Source organism: Callionymus lyra, chromosome 3 (assembly GCF_982586985.1).
Source record: "Callionymus lyra chromosome 3, fCalLyr1.hap1.1, whole genome shotgun sequence".
Taxonomy (NCBI): Eukaryota; Metazoa; Chordata; class Actinopteri; order Syngnathiformes; family Callionymidae; genus Callionymus; species Callionymus lyra.
The window spans coordinates 8,793,841-8,809,082 of NC_141820.1; the positions used below are offsets into that span (position 1 = coordinate 8,793,841).

Sequence of the window (15,242 nt, forward strand, 5' to 3'; positions counted from 1 at the left end):
CTTTGTGCCAAAACTAAATATTTCATTTTCGCACAGGTTCAGACTGGAGTGAAGGTTTAAGAAGTCGAACCAGATCAAGTTCAAATAAAACATAAAGTAGTTACACATGATGTCAATCAAGGTGCAAATCTGAGGAAATTTAAGAGTATTTCACTACAAATCTTAGCCAAAAACGAAAACTATAAATGCAAGTATTTTTATGTGCATTTTTAAAGAAATGTACATAGAAAAATGGTAGAATTATGGTTTATTTAGGATCCTTATGGGTGTTGATTGATAATATGGCATCGTTAGCATCAATAGCATCTTAGCATCACTAGTATCTTAGCATCCCAGGCATCTTAGCAACACTAGTATCACTAGTATCTTAGCATCACCAGCATCTTAGCATCTCTAGCATCATTAGTATCTGAGCATCACCAGCATCTTAACATTATTAGCATCATAGCATCACTACTATCACTAGTATCTTAGCATCAATAGCATCTTAGCATCACTAGCTAAAATGATTCGAGTTACAGATTCATTTTTTAGTTTTTGTTAAACTGCTCTTTAGGTGTCTGGTCAAATAAAAGGCTGATATTTGAAGTTATTTGTGTTTTTATTACTTAAAGTTCTACGTATTTCTCGTACTGAAACGGTCAGGATTGTAAATTAATTATAACCGTCTGAGAAAATATCGACACAACGATAAAACGCACTATATTTCCACAATATGTATCAATATTTGACAGCATTGTATTCAATAAAGTGTGTCTAAAGTTAAATGATGCGATTTAGTTTTTTTTTAGTTTAAAATTAACATGCAAATATTTACGGCGTTTGGTCATTTTTGTGTTTTCATTGAACTTCCAGCCACTAGATGGCAGCATACATTACGTTATTCGCAGCTAAAGGAACAATGAAATTGTGCGAGATCCTGGTGATGACTAAGGACGAGAGGATACAGTGACTCCAGCAGCTTTTAAAGCTGATGTTTGAACATATTTTGGTTTGAAAACAAATAAAAGCGACTTCGTCAAGAGTCATGTGGTCTATAAATTCTGGGTATGACTGAGGACGAGAGGATACAGTGAGTCCAGCAGCTTTTAAAGCTGATGTTTGGACATATTTTGGTTTAAAAACAAATGAAAGCAATTATGACTTCGTCAAGAGTCATGTGGTCTGTAAATACTACAACACCAGAGTCAAGTACTCGACAATACTACAAATATATACTCGTTAATGCAGTATCGCTATGTTGTCGCACCTGTACCCCGATGCGTCACCAGACACCAGATTCTTAAAGTTACTAACCATAACCAGGCACTTACTAGCAAAAGCACAGACCGAGTTAAACAAACTCGTCATTAATTCTGCTTTTTAATATACTTTATTTTTATTTTCTAGCGAATTGTATCCGATTAAAATCTTGAAATTGTGCGGCGCATTTCTTATCGAGACAAAGGTTTGTACAATGCTTGTTTACAATCCATACACAATAAATACACACGTTATCAAAGTGTCGTAAAAAAAGTACAAAAGTCGACTGTAAAAATAGTAAATCGACGTAAAAGTGAGTCATAGAAGCATCTTAACCGAGGAGCTGCTCTTGACTTCATAGATCTTTCGCTGCATGTCTTTTTCAAACTTTGACGGCGTCTGCACTCGCTTGGAGACAGGAAGTTAGATGTCTGCACTCGCTTGGAGACAGGAAGTTAGATTTCTGCACTCGCTTGGAGACAGGAAGTTAGATTTCTGCACTCGCTTGGAGACAGGAAGTTAGATGTCTGCACTCGCTTGGAGACAGGAAGTAAGATGTCTGCACTCGCTTGGAGACAGGAAGTTAGATGTCTGCACTCGCTTGGAGACAGGAAGTTAGATGTCTGCACTCGCTTGGAGACAGGAAGTAAGATGTCTGCACTCGCTCGGAGACAGGAAGTTAGATGTCTGCACTCGCTTGGAGACAGGAAGTTAGATGTCTGCACTCGCTTGGAGACAGGAAGTAAGATGTCTGCACTCGGTCGGAGACAGGAAGTTAGATGTCTGCACTCGCTCGGAGACAGGAAGTTAGATGTCTGCACTCGCTCGGAGACAGGAAGTCAGATGTCTGCACTCGCTCGGAGACAGGAAGTTAGATGTCCGCACTCGCTCGGAGACAGGAAGTAAGATGTCTGCACTCGCTCGGAGACAGGAAGTAAGATGTCTGCACTCGCTTGGAGACAGGAAGTTAGATGTCTGCACTCGCTCGGAGACAGGAAGTTAGATGTCCGCACTCGCTCGGAGACAGGAAGTAAGATGTCTGCACTCGCTCGGAGACAGGAAGTTAGATGTCTGCACTCGCTCGGAGACAGGAAGTAAGATGTCTGCACTCGCTCGGAGACAGGAAGTAAGATGTCTGCACTCGCTTGGAGACAGGAAGTTAGATGTCTGCACTCGCTTGGAGACAGGAAGTAAGATGTCTGCACTCGGTCGGAGACAGGAAGTTAGATGTCTGCACTCGCTCGGAGACAGGAAGTTAGATGTCTGCACTCGCTCGGAGACAGGAAGTTAGATGTCTGCACTCGCTCGGAGACAGGAAGTTAGATGTCCGCACTCGCTCGGAGACAGGAAGTAAGATGTCTGCACTCGGTCGGAGACAGGAAGTTAGATGTCTGCACTCGCTCGGAGACAGGAAGTTAGATGTCTGCACTCGCTCGGAGACAGGAAGTTAGATGTCTGCACTCGCTTGGAGACAGGAAGTTAGATGTCTGCACTCGCTCGGAGACAGGAAGTTAGATGTCTGCACTCGCTCGGAGACAGGAAGTAAGATGTCTGCACTCGCTCGGAGACAGGAAGTTAGATGTCTGCACTCGCTCGGAGACAGGAAGTTAGATGTCTGCACTCGCTGGGAGACAGGAAGTTAGATGTCTGCACTCGCTCGGAGACAGGAAGTAAGATGTCTGCACTCGCTCGGAGACAGGAAGTTAGATGTCTGCACTCGCTCGGAGACAGGAAGTAAGATGTCTGCACTCGCTCGGAGACAGGAAGTAAGATGTCCGCACTCGCTCGGAGACAGGAAGCAAGATGTCAGCATTCGCTCGGAGACAGGAAGTAAGATGTCAGCACTCGCTCGGAGACAGGAAGTAAGATGTCCGCACTCGCTTGGAGACAGGAAGTAAGATGTCAGCACTCGCTCGGAGACAGGAAGTAAGATGTCCGCACTCGCTCTGAGACAGGAAGTAAGATGTCCGCACTCGCTCGGAGACAGGAAGTAAGATGTCCACACTCGCTCAGAGACAGGAAGTAAGAACGGAGTCACTGCGGGACACCTGGACTCACTGAAGCTCAGTCATCAATGGAAAGAAGGGAAAACCTGTTGGTGTTTTCAGAGGTTTTCGAAGCGTTTCCCCTTCCTCTGTCTCCTCCTCCTCTTCCTCCTCTTCCTCTGTCTCCTCCTCTTCCTCCTGCTCCACCTCTACCACCTCCTCTTCCTCCTCCATTTCCTCCTCTGCCTCTACTCCCTCCTCTCCCTCCTCTATCTCCTCCTCTTCCTCCTCTGTCTCCTCCTCCTCTACCACCTCCTCTTCCTCCTTCTCCGTCTCCTCCTCTACCTCTTCCTCCTCCACTACCTCCTCCTGCTCCTCCCCAACTTCCTCCTCCTCCTCTTCCTCCTGCTCCTCCTCCTCCTCCTCCCCCTGCTACTTCCCAACCTCCTCCTCCTGCTCCTCTTCCTCCTCCTCCTCTTCCTCGTCTTCCTCCTGCTACTTCCCAACCTCCTCCTCCTCCTCCTCCTCCTCCTCCTCCTCCTCCTCCTCCTCCACCTCCTCGACCACCACCCTCTCTACTAGGAAAGGAGGTGGAGCTGCAGTTACTGGCGGCAGCGATCATGTCGTAGAAGAGCTTCCAGCCGAGGGAGCCTTCGTACAGGAGAGCGTCGGCCGACTGTCCGGCCTGATGAAGGACGAGCAGGCCGTGGACCAACGTGCCGCTGTAGACGCTGAGAGGAGAACGTTGTTCATGAATCCGTCACTTAAACGACACATCACTACACAAATGTACGGGAGTTTGCTCATTGCCATCAGGATATTTAATGGTAGAATTTTACAATTAAATGTTGAAACTTTAATTAAAATGTTGTTTTTTATGACGCATTGAATTAAAAAATATATATTGAATTAAACCATTTATATATTTAAAGGATTAATTTGTTTCGTTTTTTTTAAATAATTGAAATGTATTTTTTATTTAATGTTTTTTAGTAAATTGTTTAAATTATGTATATATTTTTTAAAAATAGAGTTTGATATTATAATTCCAATAATAAAAAAAAATACATTTTCTAAATTCAATATTTTTTAATGTATAGTCTTATAAATTCAATAAAAAAATATTATAATGTAGAAGAGAAGAGTGCCGAGCTAATCGATCCAACTTTCAGCCAATCAGGCGAAGCGCAGAGGATCATGTGACGACGTTAAAACGGCGACCCATGAATTCGTCGCTAATGATCGTCTGACGCTTTGGTGAGTGACTCAGTGCTCGATTGGATTGGTCTGGTAAGATTGCAATTTAGAACCAACAGTTTTATATTGAATATAAAAAGGCTAAAAATTATTTTTTAAAAAAAGAGTAATTTAGAACATTTATTTTTGAATTATTGGACTTAAAATGTTAAATGCTATGTATTTAAAAATAAAAAAATAAATTGATTATGGTTAAAACTTAACGAAAAAGTTTTATGTATCAATTATTTAATTCAATTTTTGAAAAATAATCGTATAATAATTCAATTAACATATTAAAATGAAGGGATTAAACATATAAAAAACAACCACATTTTGATATTCTTATTCCAATAATTCAAAAATATTTATTTTAAACTTGTAGCTATAAAAATGTACATAAAAATGTTGGTATATTAGTATCACCGTGATTTATTTTCTTTTAATTTTTTGTCACTTTTTAAGTTCCACATAAGAATGATGGTATAATAGTACCAACATCTAAAAAAAACATGTATAATTCAGAAAAAAAAAAGTTTTATTGTTATAAGAACGTAAGAATATCTACGCTTAGAAATATCTATTTATTAATTAAATATTATAATATTATTATTATTCCCGAACACATGCACTGACTCACCGGGTGAGGTCGGGCTCCGGCAGCGGCAGCAGCAGCAGCTGGTTCAGATGCACGGAGCTCCACAGGCTGGCCTGCCACTGACAGTAGCTGTGAGCTGCTCCCAGGTTCAGAGGACTCTGCCTGCCCTGCTTCACGACGCGGACCTGGGCCGCGATGAACTCTGGGGGGACGACAGATCGAGACCCGGGTCAGTATTAGTTTATAACTGAGTTGATCCACTTTTCCAGAGAGACACGAGAACATCGACAGAATGAAAGTCCTCGTTCGAGAACAGCTCGAAATAAAATAAAAATAAATATTTTATGACTATTGACACTTACAAAAAAATATTTAGTATTAGTATTAGTAGTATTTTTTCTAGAAATCAAAAAATGAGTGAAAACAATTTGTAGCTAAATGTGGACAAAACTGAAACTTGTTATTGCTCCTGATGATAAGGTTCCAGGGTTGAGTCAGTACTTGGGTGACTTAAGTCAGTCTGTCAAACTGAGCCTGAGAGACCTGGGTGTTGTATTTGATAAAGACATGTCTCTAGTTCAACTCTGTAGAAAACTGACCAGAAACTGTTTTCTTCAACTGAGAAAAATCTCTAAACTTGGGAAAATGTTGTCGGAACATGATCTGGATCTTATAATCCATGCGTTTGTTTCTTCTCGTCTGGACTATTGTAACAGTTTGTTTTCATGTCTTAAGAAGGATGTGTCTCGCCTGCAGTTAATACAAAACTCTGCAGCCAGAATTCTGACCCGCTCTAGTAGAAGAACTCACATTTCTCCGATCCTTAAAACTCTTCACTGGCTGCCAGTTTCTTTCAGGATCAACTTTAAAATTCTGGTTCTTACTTTCAGATCTATTCATGGTCAGACCTTCCATCAGTGATCTGATCCAGCCTTACACCCCAGCTCGGGCTCTGAGGTCTGTGGATCAGAATCTACTGATGGTTCCTGAACACGCTTCAGGACCAGAGGAGAGAAATACCTCCAGACTGTTGCTCCTAAGCTTTGGAACCATCTCTGTGTTTGATGATCTACTGACTCCTTCAAGAAACATCTGAAGACATTTTTATTTGAGCTTTTGCCTGATTTTCTCCTGTGTTTGTCTTATGTTGTCTTTATCTTTTAAAGTATATATTTTTACTGTGTATCGTTTTTGATTGTTTAAGAGCTTTGTGACCCTGGTTTAAAAAGATCTTTACAAATAACCTTTACTTACTTACTTACTAAGTAGTGTAGTATTGTCCAGTACTTGACTCTGGTGTTGTAGTATTCACAGACCACATGACTCTTGACGAAGTCGTAACTGCTTTCATTTGTTTTCAAACCTAAATATGTCCAAACATCAGCTTTTAAAGCTGTATCCTCTCGTCCTCAGTCACGATCTCATTGTTGGATATCATGACTGCTGCCACCTAGCGGCAGCACACAAATAATGCTGATGTGAATATTTAATTTAAAGTGAATTGTAAAAAAAAATCTTGAGGAAATAATATTAAAAGTAAATATACAGAGACACGAGCACATAAACCATATAACTGACATCCACGTCTGTCGTGACCTCTGTGACCTCTGTGACTCACCTGTATCGCGGCTCGACTGGCTGACCCGTGGAAGCTCGGTGCAGACCATCCCCAGCAGGAGAGCCTCCAGGTGGGCCCGGGAGGGTTTAGGTTTGGCGTTCTGCAGCCAGAAGTGGGTCACCGCCATGGGCAGCCTCAGGTGGGGAGGAACCAGGGCCAGAGCCGACTCCTTCACACCCAACACTTCCAGGATGACGGCGAGTCGAGCCGACAGAGGAGCCTGGAGGGAATCAAAGCGCAAACGTTTGGCCTAAAAAACTGTTGCGACTATTGAGGACGGAACTGTCATGTTTCTGCAAATCCCGTTTTATTTTTGATAGTGTTTTTATGTTTGCTTTATCTTGACAGATGCTGGCAGGCGCGCGGCTGGGGATGATTGAGTGGCGGGTTCTTCCAATTGATAAGGAGCGTCTGGACCCGGAAAGAACTCCCCAGAGTATTGCGTTTCCAGACCCGTGCTGTGTCTCAAATCGCATACTTGCGTACTCAAAGTTAGCATTTTTAGTGCGTAAGTGCGTCTCAATTCTTAGTATGCGAAGTTTAGTGCTCCATGCACACTAAATTGGCGTACTAACACGCCCACAACACTGAGTATGGTTCGATGGACACTATCTACACAAAACGGCTCCATCTTAGTGACGTTTTAAAAGGAAGTTACGTCATATATATATATGCATATATATTCATATACTAACAGGTGTATTTTCAGCAGCAGTAAAAGGACGAGATGTATTTGGTGCTGATACCGGCGTAAATATCTCACGAATAATTCGATTCTCATATTCATTCTTTATTTCTTTTTCCAAACTTGCAAAACTAGCTGCCAGCAGGTGTCGCTAATGTTCCTACAGCTGGTTGCAACCATCGTTAAATAGTAGTAGAAGAAGAAGAAGCTGTCGCGTCATTTCCTGTTAGTTCGTAGCAGCAGAGTTTGATTTGAGACAAACTATCTGTGGAGAATTAGTTACTAGTTAGTACGTACACTATCCTGATGCATACTAACTTCTAGTATACTGAGAGAAGTATGCGATTTGAGACACAGCACTGACGTTGTCAGCGCCCTATTCTTACAAACGTCTTTTCCTTTTGCCTTTTTGTTTAGTTGCCGTTGAGACCCCGATCTCCAGCCGTGCCCTGCCTCCGTCTCGAGTGCCCTGTTTGTTTTTTGTTCTTTTTTCCTATAATGAAGACTGTTTTTCAACTTTCCATCCGTTTGAAATTCAACCGTTCAATATTGCCACACTGATAAACCAGATTCATTGTTCATTATTAATCTATATTTAACATTTATCCTTAATTTAGTTGACTTAATTTTTGATTAAGAATCACATTTGATTCAACAATCCTATGTCTACCTTTGGTTTGTAACACGTGTATGCAGGTGTTTCTGTGGTGGTCACGGTCTCTCGTCTCACCTGAGCGACTGTATCGCCGCATAAGTCGGATCCTAAATATCGGGGTTCCACCTGGTTCTTCTTGAAGGACACGTCGAGGCGCTCGTATTCCTCCACGTACACCTCATCCCTCGGCTCGGCCGACTGGTTTCTCCTCAGCAGCAGGATCCCGTACAGGGCCTGGCGTATGGGCAGGGCGCACAGGTGGCTGCTGGGAAGTTTGCTGTTCTCCACCTGCGCTATGAGCATGACGGTGCGCATCACGAAGGCGTCCACCGTGAAGGGCGCCAAGGAGCCGCACTCCGCCGCCCGGGACCAGCACTTGGGCAGACGCTGGAACTCCGGACTCTGCCTCCCGGCCGCGACCCGGGCTCCCCGGAACCAGCCGGTCAAGGAGCTCTCGCAGGAGATGTTGTAGTCCTGCATCCGGTTCCACAGCTTCACGCTCAGACCCTTCTGTCCCATCAGGCAGCTCACCTCGGCCAGGGCTTCCGCCGAGCCGGAGAAGGAGGACAGCCAGAGCAGGATCTGCTCGATGTTCCTGGGGCCTCCTCCGGAGATCCTCTGGAGCAGCTGTTGGGTCTCTTTGGGCGACGCGTAGTCGTTACCGGCCAGAACCGCCAACAAGGGCAGCAGGTCCGGGTTCAAACCCTTGAACTTTTGGCACAAGTTGCCGGTGGTGTAGCAACGAGCGCGGATGTAGAAGAGCGACCCTTCGGAGTTGAGCTTTTGCCATTTGAAGTATTTGAAGGGCAGGTATCCGCCTGTCGAGAGAAAAATACACGTCAATATGAAGTACTTTAATTGTATGGAAGTATATCCGTGCCAGCGGTACATTGAGTGGTACGTTTTAACATTTCAAATTTTCTACCTTGTTGTTTCTTTTTATTAAAACTTTCGTTTTTGTAAACATTTAAATATTTATTTAGTAATTTTTGAATATTTTAACTATTGAATTAATAAATTGGAATATTTTCTAAATTAATTACATTTTTTAACTGTTTTATATTCTAATTCGGATAATAATAGAAAAACCTATATTTAATTTGTAGCCTTTTAAATTCAATTGAATTAAATTAATTATTATAAAAGAGACCGTGATTGTTTGAAATCAAGTAGCTCGGTACTCTATTGCTATTGTATGGTGGTTCCATTATACCAACAATTTTATTTTTTATTTTAAACACTGCACATTTATAACATTTACTTTATGAATAGTTCACATTATAATGTTTTTTTAAATTAATTTCAATTTCATTTTATTATTATTTAAAAACAATAATTGCATTATTTCTAAATCTAACAGGAGAACAAACATTTACTTTTTTTTTCTTAGTTGAGACTTGTTACCCATTACAGCCAAGCCCTTCCAGTAGTTATCAGAAATAAATGATTAACTCTTGTAGACCCACTTTGAATATTAATTAAATTATAGCCAACATAAAAGATCAAATACAGAACTTAATTTTTGTGTCGTACAGACTTTAAAGTGCCTATAAAATCATTTAATTTTCTCAAAAATAGACAGTTTTAAGCTTCATGCTTCTGCTGGTTTTGCTTGTGACTTTAGTATTACTCTGCAGAGGCACCGTAGTATTGCACTGTGAGTCACAGTAGTTTTACTCCATGAGTCAATGTAGTATTACTCTGCAAGTCACCGTAGTGCTATCCCGTGGGGTCACCGTTTAATTACTTTGCAAGTCATCAAAGTATTGCTTTGCGAGTCATCATAGAATAACTCTGTGAGTCACTGTAGTAGTATTCCAATAGTCACCATAGAATTCACCGGCTGGTCACCGTAGTATTACTCTTTGGTACAATGAAGTGACATAGCAGAGTAATACTATACCCCACAAGTTACCATAGTGTTACTCCGTGATTCACCATAGTATTACTCCGCAAGTCACCGTAGTATAACTCAAACAATCAATGAAATATTACTCTGTGAGTCACCGCACTATTACTCCGACAGTTACCCTAGTATTACCCAGCACGCCACAGTAGTGTTACTCCGCGAGTCACCGTAGTATAACTCTAATAATATTACTCCGTCAGTTACCCTAGTATTACTCAGCAAGTCACAGTAGTATTACTCCGCGAGTCACCGTAGTATAACTCCAACAATCAACAAAATATTACTCCGTGAGTCACCTTACTAGTACTCCGACAGTTACCATAGTATTACTCAGCGAGTCACAGTAGTTTTACTCTGCGAGTCACCGTAGTATAACTCTAACAGTCAACGAAGCATTACTCCATGAGTCACAGTACTATTACTCCGTCAGTTACCCTAGTATTACTCAGCAAGTCACAGTAGTTTTACTCTGCGAGTCACCGTAGTATAACTCCAACAATCAACAAAATATTACTCCGTGAGTCACCTTACTAGTACTCCGACAGTTACCATAGTATTATTCAGCGAGTCACAGTAGTTTTACTCTGCGAGTCACCGTAGTATAACTCTAACAGTCAACGAAGCATTACTCCATGAGTCACAGTAGTATTACTCCGCGAGTCACCGTAGTATAACTCCAACAATCAACAAAATATTACTCTGTGAGTCACCTTACTAGTACTCCGACAGTTACCATAGTATTACTCAGCAAGTCACAGTAGTTTTACTCTGCGAGTCACCGTAGTATAGCTCTAACAGTCAACAAAGCATTACTCCATGAGTCACAGTAGTATAACTCTGCGAGTATCCGTAGCATTACTCTGACAGTCACTGAAGTATTACTCTGTGGGGCTCCATAGTAATATGTCTAATATGTCACGGACATTTGAAATTCTACAATTCAATATACAACTCTCAAATACTTGTGATCAGACTGGAGATTGTATTTGTGTCGCACAAGTGTCGTCTCACGTCTCACCCGGCAGGTCAAATATGTAAAAGTCACTGTCAGTGGTCAGAACCGGACAGTTCCACTGTCGGGCCAGACAGGCGATCTCCCAGTCGGCCTCTGTCGGACACTGGACCACAGGAATGCCTCTCTGTCTGAGGATCTGAGTGAAGACGGTTCTGATGAGGATGGGGAGGACACACCCGTGGCGGCCCTGAGAGATGAGGTGAGCTTCCTTGATCTTGCTCTTGAAGCGATCCTGCAGCGTCGCGAGCTTCTTTTTACTGGGGTCGATCCCTGTCGGGGAAGTAAAAACTGTCAATCATCTTTCAAGACGAACGTGGTCACTAAATATCAAACATCATATATAGAGAAACGTTTTCAACTAATATAATCAGTTGTCATCAGAATATTGACAGACTTTATTTTATTTAACGTTTAAAATAAAGAAACTTTTTGTTCATTTTTTTTTATTATTGAAATGATTTGTGTATTAAAAACCTTTTTCATTTCATTTACTATAAAATATATTGTTAATAAACTATTACAAAATCAATGATTTTTCTTACACATAGACTCTGGTATTTTAATTCCAATAATTAAATAGTTTATTTTCCAAATTCAATATTTTTTTTCCATTTGAAGCCTTTTAAGTTCAATATAAAAATGTTGGTGTAATAGTGACTGAATTTTTTTAAATATTGAATTTACAAAATGTTGTTTATAATTATTGTAATAAGAATATCAAACTCTATTTGTAAAAAAAACTAATTTTTCTAAAAAATGTGAAATTGTTTTATTCAGTTATTCAGCGAAAAAAACTAATTTAATCTTTGAATATAAAAACTTTTGAATTAAATAACCGGACTTTTTTATTTTTTCTTTATTTCATTGGGTTGCAATTGAACTATTCTAACACTGGGGGGAGCTAGAAACCAATGTGTTCAATCTACTGTTAATTGAACAACCGGTTTTTTTTAAGCCTCATTAAAAAATATGGATCATTGCATTTAAAGCTTCCTAATGTCACGTGATCAAGACGTAACTATATATTCAGCAAAAGGCAGTTAAATCTGTTAAGCATCCAATTCAAACCAACCTTGAGCTTATCTGACAAAAGTGACCATTAAATCTTATCTTGAAGAGTCGTAACGCAATCATTAGAACTCGTGACTATTTCCCAGAGAGTCTATGAGCATCGACGTGACCCCAAAACTAATAAAGTCTAAAGCAATATATATGAAATTATACTGTATGAAATTAAATTTAACACAAACTAGACGATGAACCAAAATTGAAAATTAAAAAAAAAACGACACATCGATATCATAAGGTTGGAACAATTTTAACTTTATTTTTATTTATTTTTTACAAAAAAAAACAACGTTTTTTCCAGTGAAAAACCTAACATTTTGAAAAACACTAGTCACTTTCCAGAGTTTACAACATAAAAAAACAGATCTCTAGATTTTGTTGAAGTTATAATACCAAATATTTTAACGTAAAATGTTTTTTCATCATGTGTTCACATTGTAATACGTTAAAAAAAAAAGTAAAACCTATTAATACCAATTAAGGTTTTATTTATAAATTCACGAATTGAATCCCTGCTAATGGTGTTTCTGATTCCCCCAGTGTCCAAACAGTGTAACTGCACTGTCGTAAACCAAACCCGTTACATTTTACTGCCGTATAGATGAATTCACTAAACTAGATAAACGCTCTTGTTGTGACTTTTTTTTTATTACTCTTCTCGGTTACTTCACAAATCCTTATATAAGTTTTTATTTTTATTTTAAACACTTGATCTCACCCTTTGCCGTAAAGCGGTTTGGTGGTCACCTGGAAGTGACGTAGCGAAACCAATGATCGTTTTACCACATGACTCAAAATTGTTCAAAAGTAAAATAAATATTTGCAACAAAAAAAAAACGTGTGGCAAATAAAACTATTTAAATTGTTACACGTTGTTGCTTTTAATCCTGAGTCAAAACAATAATAATAATAACAATAAGAAATAACTTGACTTTTTAAAAGGGTTTAAAAGTAACTGTAAATAAGATGCATATATTATTATTAAAATGGTTCTTAAAGACAGTCGTTTTCTTACCTCCGTCCAGAACCACGTAAGGCTGGATGTTGCAGGCGGTCAGGCTGGAGAAGAAGTCTGAGACCAGGGCGGTGAACACGTCGTAGTCTCCCCCGTGCAGCTGGTCCAGATGGTGGTCGAAGTACAGGCGGTAATACAGGCTGTTCCCGTCGATGACCAGCCGAGAGTCTCTCAGCTTCACGGTGCTGAAGAACCGCTGCTTGTCCTCCACGAAGGTGGTCAAGCCATGGACGCCCATGTTCACAACAAGACCAAAGTGTCACTCGGGGGTCAACTTGGAAACAGTGACGCTCATTGATACGTTAATCTTTAATCATTTAATGACTTAAAAAAAAAAAAAAAGCTCTTATCGCTCCGACAGAAGTCCAGACTATACCTTTTTTTTTTTGCAATATCCTCGTTTTATTATTGACTCACGAGAATGAGAACAATACCGCCACCTATGGGGCCGGAGTGGAAGTTAGTGCATTATTTGTATTATTATTATTATAATTTATTTTTTCAACACACTCATTTTTTTATTATAAATAACTATTCCTTATGTGCACAGCCACAAGTGATAATCAAATATTTCACAATTAAGCACATTTTATTTTTTTTACTTGATTTTCATTGAGAATTTTTTATATCATTTTTCCTTTTTACATTTTTCACTTTCAAACGGGCAATACACAGGACATGAACAACATCCCACCACCCACCTAAAGCAATAAAGAATATATATTTATTAAATAATTAGACAAAAAGACACTAAAAATTTAAATAACAAGAAACTAAATTGAAAAAAATATCAATTAAATAGGAAAACAACATGTGCCAGTGCATTATTTGTATTATTATTATAGTACATTTTTTCAACACACCCAATACATTTTCTTTTATTATAAATAACTATTCCTTAAGTGCACAGCCACAAGTGATAATCAAATATTTCACAATTAAGCACTTAAAAAAATGCACATTTAATTTTTTTACTTGATTTTCATTGACAATTATTGATAACATTTTCCTTTTTACATTTTTCACTTTCAAACGGGCAATACGCAGGACATGAAAAACTCCCCACCACCCACCTAAAGCAACAAAGAATATATATTTAATAAATAATTGGAAAAAAAGACACTAAACATTTAAATAACAAGAAACTAAATTGAAAAAAATTGCAATTAAATAGGAAAACAACATGTGCCAGTGCATTATTTGTATTGTTATTATAATACATTTTTTCAACACACTCAAAATATTTTTATTTATTATAAATAACTATTCCTTATGTGCACAGCCACACGTGATAATCAAATATTTCACAATTAAGCACTTAAAAAAATGCACGTTGTATTTTTTTTACTTGATTTTCATTGAGAATTTTTGACAACATTTTTACTTTTTACATTTTTCACTTTCAAACGGGCAATACATAGAAATAGAAATAGAAAACGTTTATTCATCCCCAGAGGGGAAACACACTTTTACAGCAGCAGCAGCAGGACAATGAAAATAAAGTGCATGGAAAAAAAGAAATAGTAAAAGAGATAATAAAATAAAATAAAATAAAACGATCTTAAAAATATACAAATTATTTACAGTATTAGAAAATTAGCACTATTAACAGAATAAAATAAAGTAAAGTAAAAAATAAAATAAAATAAAATAAAGTTAAATAAAAACAAAAAATAAAAACACACGAGAAGAAAAACACACTATGGATTAGCATCAGGATATTTAAAGTAAAGAGTTAAATATCCTGACACCAGTTGGGATGAAGGTCCTTCTATAACGCTCCGTCCTACACTGGGGGGCCTGAGCCACTGAAGGAGCTGCTCCTCCACAGTCAGGTGCAGTGGGTGGAGAGTGTTGTCCCTGATGGAGGATAGTCTGGAGAGTGTCCTCCTCTCTCCCACCTCCTCCACCGAGTCTAGCGAGCGGCCCAGGACAGAGCCGGCCCTCGTGACCAGCCTGTTCAGTCTCTTCCTGTCCCGGTCCGTGCTGCCTGCTCCCCAGCAGACCACAGCGTAGTGGATAGCAGAGGCTACCACGGAGTCATAGGAGGTCCTTAATAGTGGTCTGCACACTCCGAAGGACCTCAGTCTCCCCAGGAGGTGGAGGCGACTTCGGCCCTTCTTGTACACAGCGTTGATGTGTGTAGACCAGTTCAGTTTATTGTTGAGGTGAACACCCAGGTATTTGAAGCTGTCCACCAGCTCAATGTCCGAGCC

At 39.6% G+C, this 15,242-nt stretch overlaps 1 protein-coding gene across 1 annotated transcript; it reads right to left on the reverse strand.

Annotated features, from left to right (window-relative positions):
* Positions 1 to 2,081: 2,081 nt before the first annotated feature.
* aste1b (asteroid structure-specific endonuclease 1b) lies at positions 2,082 to 13,403 on the reverse strand. The gene is made up of 7 exons (XM_087785936.1): positions 13,027 to 13,403; positions 10,947 to 11,213; positions 8,095 to 8,837; positions 6,680 to 6,899; positions 5,104 to 5,263; positions 3,735 to 3,958; positions 2,082 to 2,386 (listed from the first exon to the last, which is right to left on the reverse strand). The coding sequence occupies exons 1-7, from the start codon at positions 13,262 to 13,264 to the stop codon at positions 2,082 to 2,084; spliced, it is 2,157 nt and encodes a 718-aa protein (XP_087642062.1). The 5' UTR covers positions 13,265 to 13,403.
* Positions 13,404 to 15,242: the final 1,839 nt, after the last annotated feature.